Here is a 15,694-nt window from a genome sequence, read left to right as displayed (position 1 = left end):
TAATGATGAGAACGGAGGACGAGACGGAGTCGTGGGTTTATAATCTCTCAACTCAGGAAGTAAAAGTTGTGGCTGTTTTGACACATTTCTTCTCATTATTCCCAAAAATGTCAAAATCACACAGCCTGAACCAAACTCCATTTAAAATTGTTTTCTTTTTAATGTTAATTGAACTTGTGTGTCTCAATATGACACTACAGACATTACGTAACGTTGTGCTATGAAAATAAAACTGACTCGACTTGAATTATTCCTCAAATCAGTCCAGCCGTCAGCGAGAACTGCCCATTTTGAACATTTTGGATTTGCATTCTCTTATCTGAGGTGCTGAGTGAAAGCTATTTCTGAAACCCTCTGACACACAAAATTCAAGAGGATCGCTGTTAACAAATCAGGATTAAATCTCCGAGGAGTCTCGCCAGAAAGCCAGAAAATGGTGCCATCAATTTCATTTTTTTTTTTTTTTTATCCGATTATCTTACCCTCGTTTTGAAAGTAGCACGATGGCACGGTGCCATTTTCCAATTATTGAACAAGAAGACTATCTATCAAAAATACAAAAACCCAATCCACAACTGTCAGAACACTAAAGCTTCATCCACATGTTTCCTCTTGAGTTCAGCCGCACGTCACTTCACTCCGAACGATGATGTTTTCTGAATGAAATGGCGCTTTAACCTTAATTACCTTGTCTCCACCCGTGTCTCTTTCTTGGTTCGTCAGCAGGATTACACAAAAACTACTGAACGGATTTCCAGGAAACTTGGACGGAGGATGAGTTTCAGCTCAGAATGGAGCTTATTTATTTTTGGTGCAGAATCGGATAAAGGGACGGATCCTGGAAATGCCTGCTCACTTTCTTTAACGTCGCAGGATTTTCCTGATGTTTCCACACATTTCTCAGCCAGGGAATAATTCACGGATCCAATGACGATACAGATCTCAGCTTGGCTGAATTGAAGGTCACTGTGCGGAGGTATACGCTCTACTGAGTGCCATTCTACACAGTTTTCAAAGCCAATGCTCTAAAAGATGAAAACTCGCTCAAGACTGCTTTGCTCCATTAACATTTGTGGTAACACATTTGTATATTTAAACTGTTTCATTACAGAAAATTCAAGCAAACAGTCGATGGATCAAGTTGTTCTTCCAGCCAGAATGCCAAATATTTGCTTTAAAAGCCTCTAAAATGTAACGATCAGATCGTCTTCTTGATTTAGACACGATAGTGAACTGAATATCTCTGGTTTTGGGACTGTTGCTGGGACAATTTAAACATTTTAAAGGACAAGTTCACCCCAAAAATAATATCTCATCCTCCTCCTCATCATCATCATCTCCTCACCTCCATGCTGATGGAGAGTCACGTGAAGGTTTGTAGACCAGAAAACACTTCTGGAGCTTCACAGTCAAAACACCAACTGAAGTGCAGTAGATGGAGACTTGTTTTGAATTGACTTGACTTGTTCGTGATCCCAAACTGATCATTAACACACTCGACACACGCTAAGCAAGCTAATGCCTTTAGCTGAGTAGCTACAGCAAAGATTTCATCTTTAAAAGGAGGTGAATGACATCGAGAGAGGAGTCGAGGAGCTCTCAAGATCCATACCATGTTTTCTTTCAGTTTCTTTCAGCATTTAGACAGATTGATTCATCAAGAAATGAATTGCCAGATGACTCTGTTATAAAATAATCAGGCCTCCATTAAAAACATAAAAAACCTACATGCGACTCTCTTCTTACCGGCTGTGACAGAGCAGGATAAAGCCTCTCTTTTGTGCCCTCCTTTATAAAAGAGCTGCTCTTTTCATCACTAAATTTTAAGGTTTGGCATGTTTTTTTGTGTGTGTGTGTCTGTGTGTGTGTGTGTGTGTGTGTGTGTGTGTGTCGCTGCGTACTCGACTGTGAAAAGCTGCAGATAAATAGAGAGACAACTGAAAGAGTTGGAGACGGAGGCAAAGTCAAGTAAGGGAAACAAATCCAGCTTCAAACACGCTGGGAAACAAAGCGTCGGCAGCGACCCAAACCAGCCAGCCAGCAGCCAGCCAGCCTGCCAGGCCTCTCTCTCCTCCTCCTCCTCTCAGACTGAGGCTGGCTGCAGGAACTGGCCGAGCAGAGAGATAGAGGAAGAACGAGGGAGGGACAAAGAGAGGAAGAGAGAGGGAGTTTTCATTACACAAAAAAGGGGGATTGGCAGATGAGTCACCACAACACAAAATACTAAGCTGTGGTGCGTTTGAGTGCCTGCACCCTCAAACTGTGCCTCCTGTTTTCATCTTAATTATGACTAATGAGGGGTGTGGGGTTTTTATTAAGGTGGGGCTTCAAGCTTGTTGGTTAAAAGTGATGTTTCAACACACACACACACACACACACACACACACAGAGGTACACACACACACACACACACACACACACACAGAGGCAAGGTCATTGTGGTTAAACTTAATCCATTTCCTCACCACTGAACAGCAGTCTGTCAGCGTGATAGTAAACAGTACAGGTACACGCGCGCGCAGACACACACACACACACACACACACACACACACACACACACACAAAGTGACCAAAACGAGTTCAACTTTTTCTTTTATAACCAAAAATGAACCAACTTTCCCCATAATAACCACACTCATCCTCACGCGCTCTCTCGTTCTTTCTTCTCCACGCTCGCGCACATCATCATCCTCATCCTCATCCTCATCATCATCATCATTATCATTATCATCAATAGCGCGCGCAGGACCTGGCACCAGCACCGTATCCCCCCTCGTGCAGGTAAGTCCCACGAGCTGCAGTGCGGCAGCGTTTCGCTATTTAAAGAATAATTTCTTCATGAAGTGGATGAATTTTTAATTCCGCCTCTTTTCTCTCCACCAGCGCGCGTAAAGGACGGCGGGTAAGTTGGCGACAGGCTCCCCGAGGCGCCTCCATTCAGCGCGCAAAACACACACCAAGAACACAAAAACACACTCTCATAATAATGTGAACCAACTCTCTCTCTCTCTCTCTCACACACACACACACACACACACACACACACACACACACACAAACAGCCCGCCATCATCATCATCAGCAGCAGCAGCAGCAGCAGCAGAACTAGCGGTCCTCCTTCTCTTACCTCGCCTGAACATGTTGGCAGCGGCTGGTCGGAGCGTCTAGTTGTGTCTGTGCGGGAGTAGCATCCTTGTGCGGGTCCAATCCTCTGCTGCCGCTCACCAAACTGTTATTCTGATTCCTTTCTGACCGCAGGCAGGCTGTAGTCTCGTCTCCTCGCTGACTGTTCTCTCAAGTGAAGATGCTTGGAGGAGGAGGAGGAGGAGGTGGAGGAGGAGGAGGTGGTGGGGGGGAGAGAAAAGCGGGTCGGATGATGTTTTGGCAGAACTAAGGATGGAGAAATAGAAGATCCGCTGCTGGTAGAAGCCAAGTTTGTCTCCACCGCAGTTGGTTTGAAAGAGTCCCGTCCCAGCGCGCTCACATGTGCGTCAACTCACCCGCCACCTGCTGTCTGCGGACCGGTGACATGCGAGCCGATGCCCTGAGTTGGAAGAGGAGCGGAGCGCTGTCTGTCAATCCCTCCACATCCCCCCCACTGCGCAGCAACACACACAAGAATAAAAATAATACTAATGAAGCAGCGGGAGGAAGTTCCTTCATGTGCTCCTCCTCTGCCCTCCTGCTGTCAGGCTGCAGGTCAGGTGGAGGCTCAGATGCGCTGCGGTGTGAGTCAGTTGCCGTCGACTGTCTCTGTTACCGGAGAGCTCCGAGGCAGCCGCTCCAGCCCCCTCCCACCGCGAGATGTGACTGATGAGAGCCGGGGCAGCTCTCTCTCTCTCTCTCTCTCTCTCTCTCTCTCTCTCTCTCTCTCTCTCTCTCTCTCTCTCTCTCTCTCACACACACACACACACACACTCTCTCTCTCTCTCTCTCAAAACAGCCTTTATCGGGCTTTATCATGGCCTGCATGAAGCCCATGCATGTAGTTGGAGCGGTTATTATAGATTCCCATATTAAATTCTCTCCTCTCCTCTTGTGCCCGAGTCTCCACCGACACCTTGGTCTCCCCCTTAATTCAGTTTCACCCCCCAACCTGTTCAGCTTTGCTTTTATGGGCGTGACTGTTGCGCAAACAGAGTCAGAGGAGCGTTCAGTCACAATTCAATGACTCTCCTCTTTCTCTGTCCTCTGGTCATCCGGCCGTCATCCCTCAGCCTCATGCTGCAGGCGGAAAGATGTAAAATGCAGGTAGAATAACACCTTGTAATAACCACCATTAATAAATGCTAAATGTGTAGTTGATCAAACTTTAGTTCATAGTTATTTGACTGTAAACTAACAATGAAATGCCTTTAAAAGTTTATAAAAAGTCCCAAAAAGTTGCTTTAGGCCTTTAGAAATGACTCATTGATGCGTTTCTGACGGTGCTGACGGGTTGTGATATTCTTCTGTATGAATACTGATACAATGCCTCCAGTGATGTCATTCAGTGGCTGAGCTGCATTGTGGGTAATGTAGGTGAGCACTGATTAAGTATTGTCCTCATTTCACACTGCTGGACTCATTATGGACAGTTCAGAGATATCAACTTTTTTGATTGCAGGTGTTCTTCTTCCTCTTCAAAAACCTGGCGCCGACATTACCCACAATGCAACTGTAGTGACATCACTAAAGGGGAAGCCGCATGTAAAACCCACTGATTACATTTGTGCTTTCCAAGCCGGACTGAAACAACCATTGACGACAAAACTATGTAGCCCTTGATGCTAATGTCAGCTAGCAGACTACTGTTGACAGACACTCACCTGCAGTGACGCTGTAAGGTAGAACACCTGTGTTGATCGTGTCTCCTCGCCCGTCCAGACTCGTTTAACCTTCTGCTTTTCAAATTTCAGGATTTTCAAAAAGGCCTGTAGTGTCTGCAGAGCCGTGAAGCCAGAGCGCCAACGCCACGCCTGCGCTGCGGCACCGAGCGGTGGTTTTTTTTTTCACTCCTCATCCAAAATGTATTAATATTGAATGTGCTGCGTGTCCAAATTGCACCATATTGGACCAAAGCACTTAACCTGCCAAAGTAGATTGGATTAACAGTTCCTGAGACATGCAGAGGACACACAGACAGCAGGACTGACAGAGACACAGTTCGCTGTATCAGCAGATGTCCAGGAACAAGACTCCGTTAACTGCCAGTTTGATGTGCTGCCACCAAACAGCCAGAAATAGACGACAGAAAAAATACTTTTTGGGGTGGTTTTACTGATATAAATTTAGATTAATTTGTTTCACTCTCCATGTTTTCCTTGTCGAAGTTATTTAGATAGAGGCACTAACAGGCGGTCGTGTCGTGTCTTGATGCTGAGGCCCATTAATTCGCCTCCCTGCAACCAAAGAGTCCAGCAAGCTGTGGAGAATCTTACATGTGATATCAGTCCGTTCAAACACTCAATAAAAGATCTTTTGCATGTGCGTTCAAACAAATACGAGACATTTGGAGATAGAGACGGGGGGACGGTTTCATCGTGTTTTGTGATCACTGGTGAGATTTCCTCTTGAGATTTGATGCTGACACAAGTCACATCGGACACTCGTGTGTTTCACTTCAGTTCCCTTCTTGTGCTCTGCAGTCAGTTTATTGTCTAATTGTCTGAGCTGTGTTGTTTTATGTTCCATTTGTGGCAGTTAAAATATTAATGCTAACATTTATGATTCTGAGGGAACAGACGGAGAGAAAACCAAGTCGAGAAACGAGGGTGAAAACAGAGAGAACAGAATAGATTCTGAAAAGATTCTAAAAACCCTCTCTGTCACAGTTTGAACGCAGTATAAACCGCTCATCATCGACAGAGACAAACACAAAGTGAGCGCGAGCAGGCAGACATCAATACTAGACGACACAAAGATAAACCTGGCAGCGGAGGAAAGGCATGATGTGTCAGTTCTGCCCTCGAAATGAGATGACAGACGAACATTTTCTGCTCCACTGTAGCAAATATGATACAGACGGGGGCCAAATTCTTTGCAAAAATAATATTCAAATTTCAATTCTCAAACAGAATGGTACATCTTCTGAACAAATCCAAATGCGATGCCTCCTGGGACAGAAATCCTCCCCGGAGACAGCTAAATATATCAGCACAAGCAGGAAACCATTTAAGAAACAAAATGGTGATTATTCTCATCAGCCTTTGCCTGTTTCCGTTTGTTTCCGTCTGATTGCAGTGATTTAGTTGAGCTGTTTTGTCACAATCAGGAACATTTGCCATCACAAATCAAATTAGAGTTGGCAGTAACCGCGCCGGCTGAAAGTTCATTAAACTTTAAACTGGTTATGAACGAAACGAGAGGGGAGAGAGAAGACTGACCAGCAGCCAAAGATGTAAGAAAAGTATGTTCGTCCAATCAGAGAGACGTCCTGGAGCATCTCGTCACCATCAGCCCCAGAAGAGAAACTTTGATATCTACCATTCCACTGAGCAAAACTATGTGGATCAGCACCAGGATGTGGAGGAGGCAGCACTGACTGACTGAGGGGGGAAGATGCTGCAGAGGTTTGTGGAGGTGGCCCAGATGATCCAGGACCGCCGCCCTACCACGGGAGGAGAGGGAGGAGGGAAGTGCAGCGATGGCGGCGGATGGTCGTCTCAGCTGTCGTCAGAGCGTCTCTGACCAGATGTCCAACTGTAGGCACTTGTTAGCGAGGATGCTCTTCATGGTCCCTCTGTAGAAGGTGCTGAGGGTGGGAGGAGGTAAAGATCTCATGGTTGTTATTTAGGAGGGATTAAAATGTGAACCACGCCCTCTGAGTCGTCAAAGAGGGCTGTCGCCCTTGACATTATTTCCATGGAGTCTGACATTATCTAGTGTACTTGTTGTTCTAAACCGTGTAACATTTCTGATGTTAGCGTCCTGAGACCACTTGTTTAACCTAAATTCAGCTCCTCAGCCAATCTGCCAGCTCAGAGTTAATATTAGTGCCTGATGGATCCACTTTCTTCATGCTTTACGCAGATAACATTTAGCTGAAATAGACTTAAATAATGATGTTACCAGTGTTGGAAATGTACTCACTGTTACGTTGTACCAGCACTTATTCATTTTTCACTTCAAATTCAGATTTAGACAACTTTAACAATCCCACTAGGGGAAAGTTGTTTTAATAGTTTGTACACAGGAGAAGAAATTAAAACCCACAGTCAGATGTCGACAGATGAATAAATAAACCACGACTCTTCTCTTGTGCGTCGGCACTTCTCACAACCCGCCGGTTCTCCTTCCTGCCCTCTCCATACGAGGGTCTCTGGGCGATTCAGAACGGCCTCTGAATAAACTGCATTACCAGAGTTCGCTGTGTGACGCTCGATGCTTTCCGTTCTCGCCTGCCTGCTTCTTTTTTTTTTTTTCTTTTTTTTCTTTCTCTGTCTGCGTTTGAAGTGTTTTGTTTATGTGACACACTAAAAGTCGAGACGGCGTTCTGGGACGCACTCACGCCAACAGAGCCGGACTGGCAGCGACTAGCGGCTCTGAAATCAATTTATAAATGTCAGGATAAAAGCCGAGTGTTTTAATTGACAGCAGTTGCAATTAGCTGTGAAAAACAAATACAGATGCTCTGTAACAAAATATAACATACGCTGTGTTTTCCATTTGGTCCGTCAGTTCTTGTGGATGTTGTGCTTTTGCTCTGTTCAATGAACCGTTTTGTATAATGGATTCAGTGCAGTCTCTTGACTGTTTTTAAGTGCCCTGAACTTTATGTCTCCCATTATTTCTATAGCAGTAAAATTACTTTAATTCTAGGGTGTGTTTTTCCCTTCATCCTCATGCTAAAATCGGATGTTAATCCACATTTTAAAAGCAGACATTTTAAAAGAGTTTCTCCCTGAAGACGTGCCCCTGGACCCACCTCGAGGGCAGGGCTGCGTCCCCTGTCCAACCTCGGAGGTACTAATACTTACTAATGGAAGTGCAGATGAAGACGTCAAGGCCAAGATCAGAAAAGCCGGAGCAGCATTTAACATCTTACAGAAAATATAGCAGGCCAGGGTCATAACGACACTAACACCAGTGATGTAACTGTCTTCCTTGATGGATCTGAATCTTGGTTCGCTACAAAGACCACATTAAGGAGAGTCCAAGAGTTTATCTGGAGGATAATCCAGGACATCATCACCAAACAGGCAGTGGGATGAACTCCATCAGGCAGACACAGTCGAGGAAGACTGAGGCGAGCGTGGAGGTGAGAGGTGGAGGCAGATGGAAGGGCAGAAGGTTACACCTGGTGTGGACTCGACGGTTGCCCAAAATTGTGTAAGATGGAAACGAGCAATTGTCGGCCTACGCTGCACCTCGGGGTGAGACTGCAGTGAGAGAAAAGAGGTTTTCTCTGCTTTTTTCCTTCCCGTATCGACGGTCTGAGAACAGAGAGTATCGTAAAGTCCCTTGAGGCGTCGTGATTTTGAGCTATATTAATAAAATTGACCACTGAATCGACTACAGGCCTTTACAACACCACAATAGATTCCTCCACAAAATGTGACGATCTGTCCGACTCTCTCTCTCTTCCAGATCGTCTGAATCACATCTGTTTGTCTTTTTTCCAGCCCATTTCTCTTTCCATTCTCCCACCCCAGCCCCCCCAAAAGAGTTGAGCTTCATTAGCAACAGCAGTTGGATGTCTGTGTGTCCCATATTCAATCATTAAAATAGACTTCCTTCGGAGGGATTTGGCCGCAGCGAACAGGAAGATTCTCTATACTGCAACACGATATAGGAGTGAAACAGTAGGGAGCAGATACAGCAGGATTAAAAATACTTCCTTATTAAGTCTGTGTAAACTGGCACAGGAGAACTCTCTGCTCCTAAATTCAAATCGTGAGTGTTAATTCCACTCGGACATGAAAAAATAAACACTCGACGAGTGTTTGCATCAGAGTTAATTTCGCTTTTTTTTGTACATTTTTGAATTGCTGCCCTTGAGCCAAATCAGCTCTAAATGGACTCAATCAGCATAAAATAATTGTTACAGAAACAATAAAAACACAAAGCAAATGTGCCTTTTTTTTTTTTTTTGGAGCACTGGACTGAAAGTGTTTATTTTCTAATTTGCTGCAGAATGGATTGATTGTGTTAAAATGAAACAACCATAACATACTCATGGAAATTAATCTGGAGTCCAGGTCGAGAGGCTCTCTGTGTTTAATAATACTGAAATATCCCATCAGCAAGTATTTATTAGTGTACACAATGGAGGATATATATATATAGATATATATATATATATATATATATATATATATATATATATATATATATATATATATATATATATATATATAGTCAGAAGTATTCACTCACCCATCCGAATAATTGAAATCAGGTGTTCCAGTCACTTCCATGGCCACAGGTGTATAAAAGCACCTCGGCATGCAGACTGATTCTACAAACATCTGTGAAAGAATGGGTCGATCTCAGGAGCTCAGTGAATTCCAGCGTGGTTCTGTGATAGGATGCCACCTGTGCAACAAAGTCCAGTCGTGAAATTGTCCTCGCTCCTAAATATTCCACAGTCAACTATCATGGCCGAGCAGCTGCAGCCAAGCCGTACATCAGCAAGTGCACTGCAAAGCGTCAGATGCAGTGATGTAAAGCACGCCGCCACTGGACTCTAGAGCAGTGGAGACGTTCTCCGTGCTTCTCCATCTGGCAATCTGATGGACGAGTCTGGGTTTAGTGGTTTCCAGGAGAACGGTACCTGCTGAATGCTTCAGCACACCAAGAGATGTTGGACAATTCCAGCTCCCAGCTCTGTGGGAACAGTTTGGGGATGGTCCCTTCCTGGAGGAGAGAGTTTGGTGTGGATGAACTTGACTGGCCTGCACAGAGTCCTGACCCGATAGAACAGCTTTGGGATGAATTAGATTGCAGACTGAGAGCCGGGCCTTCCTGACAAACATCAGTGTGTGATGTCACAGATGTGCTTCTGGAAGAAGAACTTTTGCATAGTGTTGCAGTCAATTCTCCAGTGCTCCGCTCAATTCCCCAACTTCATTTAAGGTTCTGTTTATTTTTATTGCTCTCCTGATTTGTTGTTTCTTTGGACATTTTAGATTTAACGATATTGTAAATGGCGGCTCCGTGCATGCGAGAGTATTGTTAGTACTCACGGGGTGATAATATACAGGCGTATGTAAAGCACAGATCCATATGATACACAGTTGAGACGAATGTGTGTATCAGTTGTATAAGTGGCCTCATGAAATACGTTCTGGTTTCTTCTGTGAATATAATGAATCTCTGGATCTCGAGGCCATTAAAACGTGTAGAATCCGACTCTCTTGTGTTCTGGTTTCAGTGTTGAACGAGTCCAGCAGCTCATCAGGAGCAAACGTGGAGGGGAAAGTGATTTGTATGGGTGCTGGATACTCGGCTTAATACATCAATTTTGCACTTGAAAGTAATGTGCTTTTGGGCCCTATTAGAATAAATGTGCATACTTTAATGAAATTAAGATCATGACAGATTTGAAGATTTACTTGAGTAATGCAATATCTAATGTCTGATGTTCAATCTTATTCGGATGGTCCTGTGATGATACTCAGCGGTAAATGAGTGTAATACGTCACGTAAAAGTGTGATAATTGTGCGGCGGCGCTCATAATCGTCTGTCAGGTCACTTGTTCCGTCGCGGCGGGAGGTCGGTCCGGTTTTTCGCAGGAGATTACTGGAGACAAACTTTCAAACTGCACAGAACAAGAGCTGCCGGATTAATTGTTTTTACGGTGCTGGCTTGTGTGGGATGATTATAAGACTGTGGAGGATGTCAAAATGGTAATTATGAAACTGTCATGAGAATAGGAACACTTTCTGCTGTGGGTTTGGGCTGAGACAGGTGAGCGCTGGTAGGCTGGTGGTGGCTCGTTACAGTACAAGTTGGAGGAAATCTGTGCAGAAGTTTCTTCTCGCCTGGAACAAATTGTTACAACAACATCAACAAAAATCACCCCAAGAAATGAATTCGATTGCAAGAAGTCAATCAAAACCACCCATCGCATCAATCGCCCTGTCGAGTCTAAATGCCAAAGACTCATTATCACGTATCATCTGCCATCATAACCATGTTCTTCACTCGTCTCGTGACTGAAATATGTGTGTCACAGTCGTTGATAACACAGCATCTGTATCACATCAGCCCGAAGAATCAGGTACCGGTCGGGTTCTACTTTCTTGGTATAGTTGGGGGTTTTTTGTGCTTGAAATGTTAAAAAGGACCTCAAGAAAATCTAAGCAGAGGTTTGATGAATTGTCTAAAAAGTTGCCCATGGAATATCAGAAGGTTTGTCAGGGTTAGAGGATGATTAGATATAAAACTAAATGTAAACACGGTGCAGTCGTGAGTATTTTGCGCCTCAAGCGGAACTCTTCAGGGGGTTTACAGGCTGCTGCTGCGCGTGTGCAGACAGTCGTATAAAGAAACAGAAATAGCAATAGAAAAGCATCCTGATGTTAAATACTCAAACTGTCATGGTTTGTGCACGAATCAAGTATTCACTTGGATATTTGACCTTCACTGTGCATAATGAACGTACGCAGAGTTTTCACCTTCATTATCCGAGGGGGAGAAAATCGTATCTGTGCTCACCTCAGATACGAGTTTTAAACATCCGGGGAAAGATTCTATGGCGATTTCAGAAGTCATACATGGTCTTTAAACAAGAGTAATCCAGTTTAAACTTATTATTCATATATTCTGGATGTTCCAATGATGGAGGAAGAATAAATGTGCTTTTATTAAGGATATTTAACCATATCAGACTCTGATTGTTATTCAAGGCGTGGTGTTTGTAAAATGTCTTAAAACATTTCCTGGGGGGATCTTTCCACATCCACTTCTTGGTAGCTGACAGTTGAGCATCGGCCGTTCAAGGAAAAAAAAAAGTGCTTCTCGTGTATAAAAACAAACAGATCGTCTCATACATTTATTCATGACATCCACACCTCCTGTCGACAGTCACTTCCTATCAAAATAAGATCTGCAGTTATGCAACATAATAAAGCGAATAATTATCTTCGAGTCAGCGATGTTCGGCTCCTGGCGTGTGAAACCTTCCAGCCCGAACGTGGTCTTTTTCTCAGTTCTGATGTCAGCACGGGTCAGCCGCCATCTGTCCATCGAGTCACTCATCTGCCAAATGTTGTTCAGTATTATCTACTTACTGGTGGCTCTGGCGGGTTGCCAGCCATTGTTGGCGGATTGTATTTCATGATTAAAACGGGTTGGTGGGTAAAACAATCAAAGTCTTTAGGATACATCAGCCTCTGTAACACATCCTGATCATACATTTATATATTCTCTTTGAGAGTAAAATGGCCTTTTGCTCACTTGCTTGTATTGATAAAGAGGTGAAAAGGGTCATCAGGGATCCTGTTTCAGACTTCAATCAATGTCAAGTCTCTCAGTTTGTCCGGCGCACATTAGCTTCCTTTATCTTCCATCCGAATCTGCTAATAGACTCGTTTGTTATGCTCCTGTTCATCTTTCCTGAGAGATATTAGATTGTGTGCGCCGCTCTGCTCAGTCCTTTTTTTTTTGTTAGATTCATTTAATTGCAATCGTATATTTTTTTCCTCTGCACCCTCCCATGTGTCTCTCCAGCATCCCCACGCATCGCTGCTATAAAAATACTTCCTGCTCATCTAGTTATCAGCTCTTGTGAGGCTAATTTCTTTTCTTTGACCAGGCGAGCTGTGCCTATTTTCAGTAAATGCTGCATTGGCCTCACCTAAGCAAAAACGGATGCAAACCGGAGACATTAATAACTCGTCTCCTGTCTCGCTCTCCGGCTCACCTTGCCATGATAGGTCATACGCAGAGATGATGGACAGGTGATCTGCGCCGGGACGCCGTGACCTCTACAACCTTTTAGCGACCTTTCGCTGCCTTCTGACCAGCCGATTAGTGTCTACCGCGTCCCTCTCTGATTAGCCGGAAAATTGGAGCTATTTGGACGACCTTTTCAGCCAAAAGGTCCAACTTCCTGCTGCCTCTTCCTTCGCCCCGACTGCTTCTCCACCGCCTTCATTTGCAGCAGCGTTAAACCACACACACACAAAAACACACACACATGGAATCCAACACTCAACCTCAAGCAGCCCGTCTCCCGTCTCCCCTTTTTGCTTCTGAAGGGTAACATGATGAGGCTTATCGACCACCACATTGTTAACCACAGCGAATTTGTAGTTGTGTTCTCCTACATTTCACTGTGTCCTCCAGGTGAATCCAGCCTGAGGATGTTCTTCAGTTACTCTTCAGTTCCTGTAGCAGCTCACTCTTCTTCCAAACTCCTCAACTTGCTTCTAGTACACCTTCGCTCGTTTCCTCCGTATTCCTCCGGCCCACATCGCCAGAATAAATGTTTCCTTTGGTTCTGTTTGTAAAATGTTATGTTGTTGCGACGCTCTGCTGAGGGTCGTGTCAGGTTCAGGTACGTTAGGGTTATGAAATCATGTTTTATCTTACAATTGTGGTTGTTTTCAGTTGAGACGTGTCCTGTTTTATTTTGGTATTATTCATTTTTCTGTGCACACTTGTGTTTCATGCCTTCATTCGTCCTTTCTGTATGTATGTGTTTATGTTTCACTTTCTACTTCCACCCTTTGTCTGTTTTCCTGACAGTTTTGCTTCGCACCTGTGTTCCATTAATCACTCTCCATTGTCTCTTCTGTCCACCGGTCCCGTGTCGTTCTTTTATCAACCTGAGTCTCCCCGGTTTGTTTAGTTTGTCGCTCGCCGATGTATGTTTTATCTCCTGAGTTTTCACTGCCTTTGTGTTTTGGACTTGTGTCTGCCTGCCTTTGTTGCTTACCTTTTGGATTATTGGATTTTGGTTTAGTTTTTTTTGTTTTTTTGACCATCAGCTTCATTAAAGCTCTGCCTGCCTCCGTATCTGCATTTGTGTCCTCACCACAGGGACAGTCTCTGGCTTGGCGCGGTATCTGTTGTTGACATGTTGGTGGTGTTATTAGAGCATCATAGTTAATGTTGATCCAGGACCGTCATTTCGTTTCAATCCACTGTGGCTAGATGGGTTAAATTTAAGACCCTCACTCAGGAGAACAGGGTTTAAATCCTGATTGAAACACATTGTTTCATACCTTTTTATTTCCCATTTCACTTCAGTTTTCTGTGTCTGTTTTTTAACAATGTTAACACGTGTTCGGAAGGATAACTTCTCCCATGTGCACATTGTTCTGGCCTTTGTCACAGAGTTTCAGGTGATGTGTCAGTTTCAATGTCGGTGCTGGAGCAGAACCAGCGTGTCAGATATACATTGGATCTCCACCTCACGGCTGATATCTGTAATGCGAATACGATCTGAAATGTATTGTTATAATATCAACATGGCACATGTGACAGGTAACGTTTTCAAGCATATCAGTGGTTTTCACGTGTCAGTCTGGCGCCTGAGCTGACGACCTGCAGAGCTCAGAAAGCAGCTTCGCCCTCTGCAGTCAATCAACTGCTCAGCTGGACTTACTTTCAGATGGGAACAATGCCACAGCAGCAGATGGAAATGTTCAATATATAATATAAAGCGGTGACTATAGGCTCGATTGTAAACCGCCAGCAGCGCCTGCCCACACACTGCATTTACTCCTCTGAGACTGAACCCAAATGAAGGAGTTATTTTATCTCCCCCAATCCATATCTTTCACTTGTCCTGTCGTTTATCTTTCTCTCCCTGTTGTATTTTATCGCTGTCTATCTTGTTTTACAGGGTTATGGGAAATGAGATACAGAGAGAGAGAGAGAAAGAGAGAACGAGAGAGAGGAAGCAGGGAAGACAAAGATGTGTGTTTACTGCGGAGCTTTGCAGCAATATTCATGTGTTGGTCCCCGTGGGAGAGCCCGCTGGCCTTCACCTTGAAGTGTGTGCACACTGACGAACATGCTCCGGCTCATATACGCAAAAACATGCACGAGAGATTTAAGTGGGTGTGCAAGACACATTGTAAACCTCGTTCTTAAAGGGCCAGAGACATATAGTTTTATTTTGTTTAATTAACATTGCGCTGTTCTTTATCGATATCTGTATAATGTGTGTAATGTGGAAGAAGCTGCTTGTAGAGATGCGAGCTAATTGTATATTTCAGCAAACCATGGATATGTTGTCCCCTTATGTTTTCAGTTTTCTGTTGTGCTTACGATCTGTGAGGGTTAGACATAAAAACCACCTGGTTCGGGTTAGGAAAAAATCATGTTTTGGTTTAAAATACAGTTAAAATGATGGTCTAGTTAGAAAAAAATCATGTTTTCTTGCCACAAAGTTATCAGAAAGTCCCAAAGGTTACTAAAATTATCCAGTTTTGTTGGTTTCCCATCAAGAAATTCAGCTCATAAACATGCACTCTGTATGTAAAGATGTAGGTACAGTGTAGAAATGATAAAGAAAATAAAATTTAACGGGACATAAGTCAAGAAGGATCCTCACATTATTTCTTGAATCCGACAGAAAAATCACATGAATTGACGAAAAACAACTCTGTGTACGTGTTTTCCTGCCCTGTTCATGACACTCAGCTACAAGTGAAAAATTTTAAAAAGAGGCCAATTAATACAGCCGGCTACTTGTCACTCAAAGCTGCAGCTGTGAACTGGAACACACTCGTCTCAAAACAAACAACAGTGTCCC

At 43.9% G+C, this 15,694-nt stretch overlaps 1 protein-coding gene across 1 annotated transcript in view; it reads right to left on the bottom strand.

Moving 5' to 3' along the window:
* LOC119030674 (reticulon-4 receptor-like 1) overlaps window positions 1–3,781 on the bottom strand; it is an 87,684-nt gene extending 83,903 nt beyond the window's left edge. The window contains exon 1 of the mRNA XM_037118439.1: window positions 3,130–3,781. Within this exon, the coding sequence (XP_036974334.1) occupies window positions 3,130–3,142 (13 nt within the window). The 5' untranslated portion in view covers window positions 3,143–3,781. The remainder of the gene's footprint in view (window positions 1–3,129) is intronic.
* Between the last annotated feature and the right edge of the window lie 11,913 nt (window positions 3,782–15,694).

Source organism: Acanthopagrus latus, chromosome 13 (genome assembly GCF_904848185.1).
Source record: "Acanthopagrus latus isolate v.2019 chromosome 13, fAcaLat1.1, whole genome shotgun sequence".
Classification (NCBI taxonomy): domain Eukaryota; kingdom Metazoa; phylum Chordata; class Actinopteri; order Spariformes; family Sparidae; genus Acanthopagrus; species Acanthopagrus latus.
This window is presented reverse-complemented; position numbering and strand designations above follow the sequence as displayed.